At 39.5% G+C, this 13,125-nt stretch overlaps 1 protein-coding gene across 1 annotated transcript in view; it reads left to right on the top strand.

The window, feature by feature from the left end:
• The window catches only part of SGIP1 (SH3GL interacting endocytic adaptor 1), a 163,158-nt gene extending 153,235 nt beyond the window's left edge, over positions 1-9,923 (top strand). The window contains exons 20-25 of the mRNA XM_073357422.2: positions 3,597-3,752; positions 5,094-5,226; positions 5,542-5,744; positions 6,552-6,616; positions 7,354-7,518; positions 9,016-9,923. Of these exons, the coding sequence (XP_073213523.2) occupies positions 3,597-3,752; positions 5,094-5,226; positions 5,542-5,744; positions 6,552-6,616; positions 7,354-7,518; positions 9,016-9,038 (745 nt within the window). The 3' untranslated portion in view covers positions 9,039-9,923. The remainder of the gene's footprint in view (positions 1-3,596; positions 3,753-5,093; positions 5,227-5,541; positions 5,745-6,551; positions 6,617-7,353; positions 7,519-9,015) is intronic.
• The last annotated feature ends 3,202 nt before the right edge of the window (positions 9,924-13,125 follow it).

The raw sequence follows: 13,125 nt of genomic DNA, 5'->3' as shown, positions 1-13,125 counted from the left end.
GGTATCACATATCATCATTCCCATTTTACAAATGGGGAAGTGGAGGCATAAAGTGGTGAAGTGACTTGCCCAGGTTTCCTGATTTCCAGTCCTGTGGACTTGTTACCTCCCTCAGCATGTAGTTGATAGACACAAACTAATACCACTAGAAGACCATTTCACTCATCAGTCCTTCCTTTGATACAGCATGTTAGGGGGCTTATTCCTTCACCCACTTACTTCCCTGGTCCTTCTCGCATCAACAGAGAGCAACAATACCCGAAGTCCAAAGGTGCAAACAATTCGATGTTTATTGGGGTGAACTTCCAGCAAGCATGATTCCAGTTTCCTTCCTTAGTATCCTCCTTCCCAGCTCTGACACCACAGAGCCTTACACCTGTGTCCCTGTTCCCATTCCTACCCTTAGCCAAACATGATTCCAACTTCCTTACTCCCATTCCCTGTTCCCATTTCCCCCTTTAGCAAAACATGATTCCAATTTTCTTATCCCCATTCCCTGTTCCCATCTCCCCCTTTAGCAAAACATGATTCCAATTTTCTTACCCCCATTCCCTGTTCCCATCTCACACACCCACATGCCCATGCCCACCCCCACCCACACCCACACCCAGTCACTTCCTCATTGACTACAGATTATATAGTAAAACTTGAGTTCTGCTTAGCTATACCTTAACCAATCATTCTCCTGAAATTTAACTAACCAATCCTAACATATTGTAACATGATTATGTAACCAATTATATCCCACCACCTCAATTAGTTTACACCCAGCAAAATTAATTATACAGCAGACAGGAACAATCACAGAACCAGACAGAGATTATACAGACAAACAACAGTAAAGTGGGAACTATAATGACAAAACAATACAGAAGTGAGGATTTCACATCCCAGCTATTGATAAGTGAGTTCTTGCCAGACAGGATGCTATCAAACTAAGTTTCCTTTTACATTTTCTAGGCACTTCCCTTTCTCTGGAGGTGATAGGCACTATCAGGACAGGATTGTATTCCTAACAGCCCAATAGCACCTTATTTCAATGTGACTAGTTTGGAATGCGAGGATGTGACCGTTCGCTTCCCAGCTTATGGCTGCCTCTGCTGCTTAGCCAAAGGCCTTAGCCTAAGCACAGGGCCACAAACTGTCACAGTAAGAGAAGGCCCTTACACTGGCAGACAGTGGTTTTGATTCTTTCTTTTATACCTCTATCACTAGCCAAGTGATAAGAATACACCTAAATTCTTAGAGTATAGGCCTTTACAGACAGGCCTGAATATCTATATCCTAACACAGCAGACACAGTACTGTACTAAAGGACATCTCCTTGCCAGAATATCCTTAGATGTTGTTTGCCACTCACTGAAGAGACGGGGATTGCCCTATTTATGTTAGTAATCAATGCCCTCAACAATTTTCCTGCAAACATTAAATATATATGTATGTATGTATCTCCTTCAGTGAGCGTAGATTCTCAGCCCTGAGTTTAGAGTCAGGGCAGCTGAGAATGAGTGGCAAGATTCTGGGCCAAATGGGGGTTGAAACAGCCTGTGGCATAACCGTACACTACCAGATCGGCAGGCAGTGATCGATCCAGCAGAAGTTGATTTATCGCGTCTAGTCTAGACACGATAAATCAACCCCCGAGCGCTCTCCCGTCAACTCCTGTACTCCAGCGCCGCAAGAGGTGCAGGCAGAGTTGACAGGGGAGCAGCAGCAGTCAACTCACCGTAGTGAAGACACCACGGTGAGTAGGTCTAAGTACTTCGACTTCAGCTACATTATTCACGTAGCTGAAGTTGCGTAACTTAGATCGATGCTCCCCCCTCCCCCCAGGGTAGACCAGGCCCTAGAACAGCCTAACGGTGCCACATAGACCATTGCATTAGGGGGATGCAATGGTCCTATTTCACTAGGAGAGTGCTGAAGCACTGGAATGGGTTACCTAGGGAGGTGGTGGAATCTTCTTCCTTAGAGGTTTTTAAGGTCAGGCTTGACAAAGCCCTGGCTGGGATGATTTAGTTGGTGTTGGTCCTGCTTTGAGCAGGGGGTTGGACTAGACCTCCTGAGGTCTCTTCCAACCCTAATATTCTATGATTGCACAACCAGAAACTGACAGCATACCATGTACCCCCCTCGCTGCCCCCCACCCCCGAGCTTCATGACTGCTTTGCACTGGTAAGATCTGTTTTCAGATGACAATACTTGAATTTGAAGCAAGAAAAGTCACATTCATGTTCCATCTGTATCTTTTCCCTGCTATGACTCTCTTAAACTTAGATTTACAGCATAACTTTGATACACAGCCACATACTGTATTTTCAGCAAAGAAAGATATACTCCAGTTCATTGGCACTAATTTTTTTATTGCATGCTATCTGTGTAAGAAGCCTGGAGATATAACATGATCTCTAAAAGATACTGGAATATAAATTCAGAGACTATATTTTGAAGTGATAGATCCTGTAAGAAAATTGCTGTCAACACTTGGATAGTCTGCTTCTTTGTGCTAATGTACATGGATCAGCAACAAGCAAAGAATGAATAGTGTGATCACTGAATTAGTCTGAGGCCTAGAAACAACCAGTAAGCAAGAAAATAAAAATGGCAAAAATCAATGCGAGGGTTTCCCAATTAGACTATATATTATATCCAGAGTGCACTTCATCCACCACCTCCTATTTATGGAATCACTGTTCCATGAATACTGGAATCCTGAAACCTACTACTTCATTATTAAAGATGCTGGCCTCAGTACAAACGTTGTCACCTTAGCACTAATTCCAGCAGTGCTGTGGGCTTACCATGTATGTATAAACCTGGCATCAGAAAGCACTGAGTGGAATGGGTAAAACACAGACAAGGCAGGGCATGTTGGTTTTATTTGGTAAGTTCTCTCATTGATTTTTGCAATCTGACTGCCAGAAAACAACTCTTTCCAGTATCTTCTGTATTCCTCTTTCAAAATAACTATCTCTGCATTTTGCACATTCATTACATCTGAATTGAACACTTTCCTTTTCCTTGCTGATCCACTGGGGGAATGAGCTGAGCTGGAGCTGCTGCTAGTGAGGGTGCTGATGGCTGCCCCCCACCCCCCTCCCCCCGTACAAGCAGGGACACTGAGATCCAGCACAGACACTGAAAGTTGGCTGCTTCTACAGCCACAAGACAGCAGTCAATATGGCTGGATCAGGACCTGCAATGAAATTACAGCTCAGTTCCAGTTGCCTGGGTCAGAGAGCAGAAAGCTAGGGCTGTCCCAGGCAAAACTGGGCTGTTGGCAACTGTTCAATTTAAGATGGTTGATTTTGTTTTTCTGTTCTGAAGAGAAAAGCAGATTGTTTCTAGAAGCAAGTCCGGAGGAGTTCACAGAAATATCACATTTTCTATTTGTTGCCCAAATACCAGAATTTTTCTCTATTCAGACTAATGCTGTTTTAGGAAGAAGATGATTTTCTTTCCAGTATAATAGAGAAGGAATGAAATGTCACCATCTCCATCATGCCTAGCTTGATACAGATGATTCACTTCCCAGGCTATATTTTAAGCTGCTTTCTTTCTTCTCTCCCTTTGTCTCCTTTGATTTGATTTTGAAGATGTATAGTGAAGATAACTGGAGAAATGGTGCTGTCGTTTCCTGCAGGAATTACCAGACATTTTGCCAATAATCCAGCCCCATCTGTTCTAACCTTCCGTGTAATAAATTACAACAGGTTAGAACACGTCCTGCCAAATCCGCAACTTCTCTGCTGGTAAATATAATTTTACAAAAACTTTGTAGAGACTTATAAGAAATGTTACTCTGTAGCCACGTTGGAAGAAACATTTCAAGGGAATAAAATACTGTGATCCTATGGAGGTTTAAACCTTGACCTGCAGAATTGTTCACAAAACCATCTCTCTCAATATTATTGAGAATAAGGCTGAATAGGATGCAGTCAATTTTAAAATATTTTAGCTTGAATTTTTTAGTTGTTCGAATAATGCCTAAGATCAATGAGTCCTCCATTTCTTGTTCATTTGCTTTGTGCATTTGACAACACTTAGTTTATAGTCAGTTTGGCAATTTATCCTGGATAGTATGGATCAGATCCTGAGATCTTGGCAAACTGCAGTCTATGCAGGATCCAGGCACCTCCCTGCTTCCCTAATTCTGGGGCTGGCTACCAACCAAACTACCCCTCCCCGCCCACCCAGGTTTCATTTAGAAGAGCCTCTACACAATATTGTGGATGTTCAACCAATTTAGTGCTATTGGTTGGAGACTGCATATGGATGAAGCATTGTGATACTGCATTAGGCTTTCACCACTGGTTATGGGTTCAAAACTTTAAAGTAAATTCAGGGGTCAATTATTAAAAGCACCTAGATGCCTAACTCCCATAGAAATCAAAGGGGGATTAGGAACCTAGGTGCTTCTGAAAATCCCACTAGGTGCCTTTCTGCATTAACTACCTAAGTGACTTACTATGAGACTTATGTTCCTAAGCACTTAAGTCACTTTTGAAAATGGAACGTGGGTTCCTAAGTCACTTGGGTACTTTTGAAACTGTTACCCTCCATCTCAGGTCTGGCAATGCTGCAGTTCTCTCAGGCACTCAATTCACTTTGGATATGTGTCCACTTTGAGCTGGGGATGTAATTCCCAGCTCAAAGAGACATACTCCCACTAACTCTCATCCAAGCTAGTGCGCTAAAAATAGAATGTAGCTTTGGCACTGCAAGCTGCAGGACAGGCTAGCCACCCCAAAGACATACCCGTCCGACAGCTGAGTAGAAAATTTCAAAAGAGCTTTCTCTCACTATGTCCAGCTCTAGCCAGTGCTTATTAGGCCCTTGTTCTCAAGAGAAATTAATTTACAAAGTTATATATACAGAATACATCTGTGGAGCTGTTTACAGTTGAGGCCAAGGTAGAGTTTTCATGAAGTATTTCAAAAAACGGAAGAACGGCATTGTTTTGTAAGTGTAGAATTAAATCCTGTTATACAGCATGCCCAAGATTATGTCCTCTGATCATTTTGAGAAGAACTTCCTTTTACAGATTCTGTTTATGAAAATAGCTAATCCTTTACCTTTTGGTAAACCCACAGTGACAGTACACAAACTGATGCCAACACAAAGGAATTCTGGGTAAACATGCCAAATCTGATGACACATCTAAAAAAAGTGTCTGAACAGAAACCACAAGCAACATATTACAACGTGGACATGCTCAAATACCAGGTAAACTCTCTTGCAAAGTAAAATTTTTCAAAAATGCAATTAACATTGTAGCATTAATAGAACCTGTCTCTAGTACAGAAAAGTAAATTGCCTGAAATAGTCTGCTCTTTAGTACAGGAATTACAAGAAGTTTTGCACAGGTGTAGCCTTCTCAATACCACTGGAATGGGTGTGACTTGAGTCCCTTACAAAAACTTACTGGGGAAGTGCAGGGAGTTCTCTGCTCTAAAATCAACAACGATTTTATATCCATAGATGCAGATTTCTCCCTCTATCCCCGTGAAAACTAAATATTGTTTTTCTGTCATTTCTAAGGTATCTGCCCAGGGTATTCAGTCTACTCCATTAAACCTTGCAGTCAGCTGGCGGTGTGAATCTACAAGCACTGACCTTCGTATTGACTACAAATATAATACAGAGGCAATGACTACACCAGTAGCTCTAAACAATGTCCAGTTCCTAGTTCCCATAGATGGAGGAGTAACGAAACTTCAAGCTGTGCTTCCACCTGCTGTTTGGTATGAAAGTCTAGTTCAACAAAGCCATTCCCTGTTGTTTGCCATCCCTGTCACTTTCGTGATTATAACAGGACTTCATCCCCAGTAGGTATAGAGACATGCTGATATTTATAAGGCTCTAGCTGAGGCATGCAGGATCACAATGGGTATGCTAGACATTAGAATCTACTTTTTGTAGTAAAGGAAGACATGAAATGCTACTCTGATTTTTTTCTGTCATTTTCACAAATGAATGGTCTGATCTTAACCAGCATGCATTAAGGTGAAAGTCACTTCAGTAATCTTAATATTAATGATGCTTAGTACTTAGAGTGCTTTTCATCATAGAACTCAAAGCACTTGACAATCATGGGTAGGCATTATTGTCCATATCCTGCAAATAGGGGAACTGCTGCATAGAATTTGTGGTTTGCTCAGGGTCACGGAGTAAGTCATTGGCAGAGTTGGGGCTAGAATTCGAGTCTTCAGATTTTTCAGGTCTGGTGCCTATCCACTTCACCAGACTGCCTTCTATTAGTTTATTATTAGTATAACTTTTTGCATTTATCTGAATTAACTCAGCAGCTAACACTGTCCATGTGTGACAGCAACAGATAACTGGCAGAATGGCACTTACATTTGTTTTGGTCCCAAACCTAAAGCAAAACTAATGCAGTACGATCTCATGAGACTCCTAACCAGGAGGAAGCATTTTCAAAAAATTTGCACTGTTCCCACTACCTATTCTAGAATGCAAATGACTCAGAAGGGCTCTTTCATTACCTCCATTGTCTTCTACAGTTACACTATTTTGTTCCTTTTTTTTAGGAATGCTGAACAGCAAAGAATATTGTGGAAGATTCCTGATATCTCGCAAAAATCAGAAAATGGAGGTAATAATGCAAGTTTACATTTAATTGATCTCAGTTAATTGTTTTTAATTAGAGACATTGACTAGTTTATCTTTGTGCACATCCATCAACAAATCAATTCCTGATGAAACTTGACATTATAGGGTACTGTTCACAGCACAGGAGCAAATTAGCTATGTAAAGTGTGAACAAGATCAGCGTGACTGGTCACACATTTTCCTGCCAATTTTAGAAGTGTAAAGGGAGATGTGTAGTGGTTTGGGCTTTAATTTCATCAAAGAAAAACCAGTTGATTTCTACAATTGAGTTTCTTCAGCCCCATGGAGGTCCTACAAGTCTCTCTCAAAGATTGAGTAATCCCCATTATTTCCCCCCATAACATTTTCTATTCTCAAGGTATCACCTTGGGCCAACTGCCCTTCAGCATGTCATATTGCACATACTAGGAATCCAGCACACGTGCATGTACTTTCTATTTGGTGTGACTCCTGCAGTTTATTTGTTATCTGATTTACATCTCTAAAGTCTGAAAAGATAACAGTCTGCTGAAGTCTGATTTGATGAAACGCTCACATTCTTATCAATGTACATTTGCTGCCATTTATATAACTTAGGGAACCAGATTTATTTCCGAGCACTTTTGGAATAAAGAATGTTATTTACTATTCCATTCACTTGGATTCCATGCTAAGAGCCATTCCAGAAGCATTGTATGTGTTACTCTCTTGTAATGATCTTCTGAAATTCTTAATCCGAAGGTGTGGGTTCTTTGCTGGCAAGATTCCAGCTTTCTGAAGGACCAAGCAAACCTTCGCCATTGGTAGTGCAGTTTACGAGTGAAGGGAGCACTCTCTCCAGCTGTGATATTGAACTTGTTGGGGCAGGATACCGGTTTTCACTCATTAAAAAGAGATTTGCAGCAGGTAAGCATGTCACGAACCCCTTCTCCTCAATTGGGTGGGGACTGTATCAGTAGGAGTAACAGGTGCTGGCCACTTGCCATACATTTATCCCTGCAGTGAAGAAAGAGTTTGCAAGATAAGGCACTAAGAAGAGGGGATAACTCCTGTACATAGGGCTCTGATAAAAGGTGTCTATATAAAATACTTATTGTTTTACCAAAAAAAACTATGTTTTGTGCCTTTAGCAACAAGAGTTCACACATGCACAAAGTATAGTACAATCTACACTAGGGACCATCCCCAAAAGCTACCCCTTGTCTTTAGAGGCTGCTTTAAAATTTCATGAAGATTTCTAGAACCATTTTGTTCAGGGTTTAATTAATCACCTCTTCCAAGTGATTGATTTTTGTTGGTCCTTTGGATGACTACTTAAGACTGGTTTTACTGTATCTTCCAAAGGTCTGTTTAACTGGACATGAGCTATTAGAAATTAAACGTTGAAGAGACATCACTGCTTTGCCAACTGAGTGAGAGGCAGATATTGTTCTGTAAAACTGCTAATATATCCTGCTAAAATTTTTCAGCGTTTTGCTCTTGGTACATATGTTACTGACTCTCAAAGGCATGAAGGACAAGATTGGAAGGGGATGCATGTGTGCGAGCGCTGTGAGGTATAAAATTTTGATGGCTCCAGGAGGGGCACGTTCTGTGCCCCCGCCACAGCCCTCGGAGTTCTGCCGCCTCATTAATTATTGGGGGGGGCATGCCTCTGCTTGCCCCCTCCTTGTGCATGCCTCTATGTGCATGTATGTCTGTGTCCATGTCTGCCCATCCAGGGAGCAGACTTCATGCATGTACATATTAAAAAACAATGATTGAGTAGTTTTCACTATTGTTGCCTACACCTAGTGTAAGTAAATTCTGGCCTAATGTTTTAATTCACTCTTGCAGGCACAAGGGGGAGGGTTCATCCCTAAGAGAGGCAAGCAGTGGTATCACCACCAGTCTCCATTGGGTTTTATGCCAGGGACAGCTGTTTTAAGTGTCATCAAGGGATCTATAGACGTTTCACTGGCAGAATCTTCACAGGACATGTATTGAATAAGCACAGCTCCCAGCCAGGCTGGCCCAACCCCACTTCTTCCATGTTTGTGAATAACATTGTTTGGGTTCAGGCCCCTTGTTGGAGTGGAGGGGGAAGGTAATGTGCCACTGAACCCCTGCTCTCAGTGGACGTCCTGCATCTGGGGTTGCAGGGCCTGGGCTCCTCTAGGACAGAGAGAATGAGCACCTGTGTATGAAATGTGGCATTTGCTAAATGGGTGAGACAGATACATATTCAAAAAACACAATCGGGGTGTGATTTTGCAGTGACCAGTGTAAAACCAGAACTATGTCACTGTGGAACCAGGGTGAGATCAAGTATCACTGTTTAACTTTGCTATGGATCTAGTTACAAAATAGACGGGGGAAATCATACTCTCAGTAACCTGTTGTTTTAACATATTCTATTTATAGGAAAATACTTGGCTGATAACTAATGGAAGCTTATGCAAGTATATGGAAAATCCATATAACCACGGACTGCTGTGTGGAACAGGTTTGAATTACGGTTTAAGGGAAATGAACTAAATTCTGCACTTGGGGCACTTCTGTTGGAAGTGTCAGCGACTTTCAGCATTTTTTCCTGAGAAGACCACTGTCTTGACCAGTCCTACAGTATTTACTTCTAGATGTAACATTGTTAATGGTTTTAAAATGTAATTATTGTATTTGTAAATTGTACTCATTCCAGTAAGGCTGTATTTTGGCAGTTAGACACTTGAGTTTTAGAATTTTACCATTCATGAAATGGATGTAATTTAAACTGTGGTATACAAATTTAATAGTAGTACTGTTGAATGGCACAATGCTTACAGAGGTAGATTACATTTTGTCAATATATATACGATTTAAATACAATACTGGTAGCTGTTAAAAAGGGGGTGCCTCATGAAAAAAGAGAGTTGAGTAGAACCTGCAAACTGATTTACTTTTTCTTCAGTCCTTAGTATGTCTTATAATAGTGCTAAATAAAAGGTCTATCTTCAATTGTTTAGCTGGTTGAACTCCAAAAGAATATTTTAATAAATGCAGAGGTTTTAACTTATTTTCCCCCCTTCCCTCCCAAAAACCCAACCAACCAAAATACAAAAACCGAATGTCCATATTTCTTAAAATACTTATTTCAAACTTCATAACAAATAATGCAACTTTTCCAAACACTGTCTTCTACTTTTATGGACTCTTGTTTCTTCTCAATATTCTGACACTTCACAAATGTGTAGATTATTAAATAAGCAGGCAGTTTAAGACATTCAGTGATGACTCTGTATGTCCACAGACTGTAACTGTATTAAAGGGCACATTTTCAGCAACCACCTCCACTTTTGCAGTGCTGTTTGTTGGGGGATTTTGGAGCACCCTATGTAAGATGCTTCACAGACATACAGAAAAGTTCCTAGTCTCAATAGTGAAGAGCCTAAGCAAGCAAACAAACCCCGCCCCCCCGAAAGATAACTGGAGAAAGATTGGTTTCAGAGTAGCAGCCGTGTTAGTCTGTATCAGCAAAAAGAATAGGAGTACTTGTGGCACCTTAAAGACCAACAAATTTATTTGAGGAGAAAGAATGTAATATAACCCTATTATGTAGCCCTGATACAGCACTTTTTATCCATAGATCATAAAGTGCTTTATACAATTGAAGGATTTAGTTCTGTTTTACACATAGGGAAATTGAGGCACTGAAAACTTAAGTCCTGCACAAGGTAACAGAGTTGAGTCAATGACAGTGTCAGAAATAGAACCCAGGTCTCCTAACTCACTGTCTTTTATCTTGTCAACTGGACAATTTTGTATTGTGCAAAGACTGAGTAGTTAGAACGTTTCAAATATTTTGAACTGAGAGCGCTAACTCCTGGTCTGGTCCATTATAGACACAGTAGAACTAGTAAAAACTTTCTAACCAGTGAAAACTTTTAAAGTGCTCTCACTGTATATTTGTCACACAACTTGTCAGGTCTGTGGTTTTATTTATTTTATATATTTATTTATTTATTTGGGTACTCTAGCATTTTTTAACACTGAACTGTAATGTGAGCTAAATTAAAAGATTAGAAAGTGAAACTTAAAAATGGGGTTAACTGTTAGTTTGGCAGCTAACTGTGCCCATTGTCTATTTTGCGTGCACAATGTACACATTTGTACATGCAGGTCTTATACCCAGTTTTCTCATTTGCATTAGAAAATAGCTGTACTTGGAAAAATAGTTGTATGCATAAAAGTGAGTGCTTAAAATTGGAGTCTGTGGCTGAAAATTTGGCCCTATATGTTTCTTCTGAGATTGGCATAGTCAATCTCAATTCCACTATACTACGTTGTGTTTGTGGAATTGAGTTTCATGCATGTAAGGAGAGCAGAATGTCAACCAAGATTTTCTGTGTGGCTCTAAAATGAGAAAATTTTCTTTTGGATAGGAAACTATTTTAAAGAAAACTTCATGAAACTGCAGACTTAACAATGTGCAGCCTAATAGGTGAGCCAGTCTTCAGTAGAAAAAGGATGTTACGTTTGTCTTCACAGTTCTCTTGAATTCTCTTACTAGGGTGTGCTAGAATATTAATTTCACAAATCTTCATCTGCTGTGATAAACCAGGTGTCTATATCTTGCCTTTACACTTTGAAAAGTCACTGAATGAGGAACATGTCTCATCTTGGATGAACTGCAAAATTAAAGATGGGCCTAAACCAAGCCCTTGATTCAAACACCCCCAGCTCTGGACAAAGTTGGGATCCAAATGCAATTTACATTTTGGGACACAGACCCATTACTGTGTGAAATGCAACTGAAAATTATTTTTGAGGTAAAATTGGCATGTCTTAGCCTACTGCTGGCAAACATAGTGATGTCATTTGTGACATGTCAGCTGAAATGGTAGAAAGGTAGTTTCTGTTCTGTTTTAATGTAAAAATTGTGCTGTGTGAAAATGAAATATCTGTTCAAAATTAAACATTAAAATTGTTCTAATGTTGAGGTACACAGAGAACTACAAGATCATCCATTAATTATGATGTTGGGTATTATATAGAAATATGTGTAATACCAAATAATGTTAATTTTCAGCCTCTAAATTCATTCCCCATATCATTAGTGTCCCAAAAGTTGCCAGCAACAGGCTCACAAATGTCAATCAAAAATAAAAGCATTATTTTCATGTACGTGTCCCAGATCATACATGTAGATAAGTGCTTATTAGCAGCTGAACTTTGAGTGCTTTTTTTTTAAGTACACCTTTCTTTTAAAATTACTGAGAGCAAATAAGGAAATCTAGAAATATTGAAACTCTGAGCACAGTCCTAGATTAATAATTCAATATATGTGTTAAAGATGATCAACTTTTGTTGGTCTGTGCATGTTCACAAAAAATAAAATGTAACAGGATAGAGATTAAAATACAATTGTTATAAAAATTCATACATCCTCCAAACATTTAAAAGTGAACAAGACAGTATTCCTAAATAGGGGATTTGCCAGTCTGGTTTGATTTTTTCCCCTGATTGGAAATATGACTGTATTGACTATATAACCAACATCTATTTGAAATAGGAACTGAATATAGGGCAAGTAATTAAAAATAAAAACCTACAAAAAAGAGAATTCTTCAAATCAGTTTATGAAATATACAATACATAATTTGCAAAACCATGCTTCAAAAATTGTAATCCATACAAAAATGTTTTTTAAAAACATAAATATTACTGGTATACATGTAACTCACTTTATATTTTATGTTAAGGAGATTTAGAACTTGATCATGATTAACACAAATTATGGCAGCTTTTTAAAATGTTGCAGAAAAGAACCTGTTCTATTTATACTGTAAAATGCCCACTTAAAAAACTGCATAGCCTCCCTGATGTGAACTGAATATGAATAGACCAGATGGGGTACATAGGTACCTGTATAACTATACACTTCTATTACATCGAAAGTAGTAAATACTAGCTCTTTGTGGACAGAGGTTATCCATATATTGTAAACTCAGTTCAGGAAAACTCTCATAGCAGAAGAATCTCCTACACTGACTCAGCTGTGGTGAGGCTAACAGGACATTTTCACAAAGAAGAACAAGTATGTGCAGTAACCATAACTTTGTTTCAAGAACTGAATGACTGATTTAACCAAATCTACAATTACATCCATCACTACAATTTTCATTATTAAAAAAGATCATGTAACTAGGAAAGTCCTGTTGAAAAGACCAGTCTTATACATTGGAGTGCTATTCTGCCCTAGCTTATGTTCAGCATATCTCAGATTTTCTGCTCTTTGAATGAGTGTCTTTAGCACTGTGATAGGCTGTCCAAAATTACATTATTTAGCACTTATATAGTCCTGTCCTTCAAACCCCTTTTCCATCATCATGATCTGATTGCCAGCATTTGAGTAAGTGCGCATTTGCACCTTTGTGCATACATGGCTAGATACTGTAGGTGAGCTTTCAACCAAGTGTGTATGCATGCAATTTGCGTGCATATGTTCAGATGTGTGCAGGCAAAGTATGGAGACAGCAAACTGGGCCCTTAATC

The sequence above is a fragment of the Lepidochelys kempii genome, chromosome 8, assembly GCF_965140285.1.
Source record: "Lepidochelys kempii isolate rLepKem1 chromosome 8, rLepKem1.hap1, whole genome shotgun sequence".
Classification (NCBI taxonomy): Eukaryota; Metazoa; Chordata; order Testudines; family Cheloniidae; genus Lepidochelys; species Lepidochelys kempii.
The sequence above is the reverse complement of the archived record's forward strand: the minus strand, read 5'-3'. Positions and strand labels throughout refer to the sequence as shown.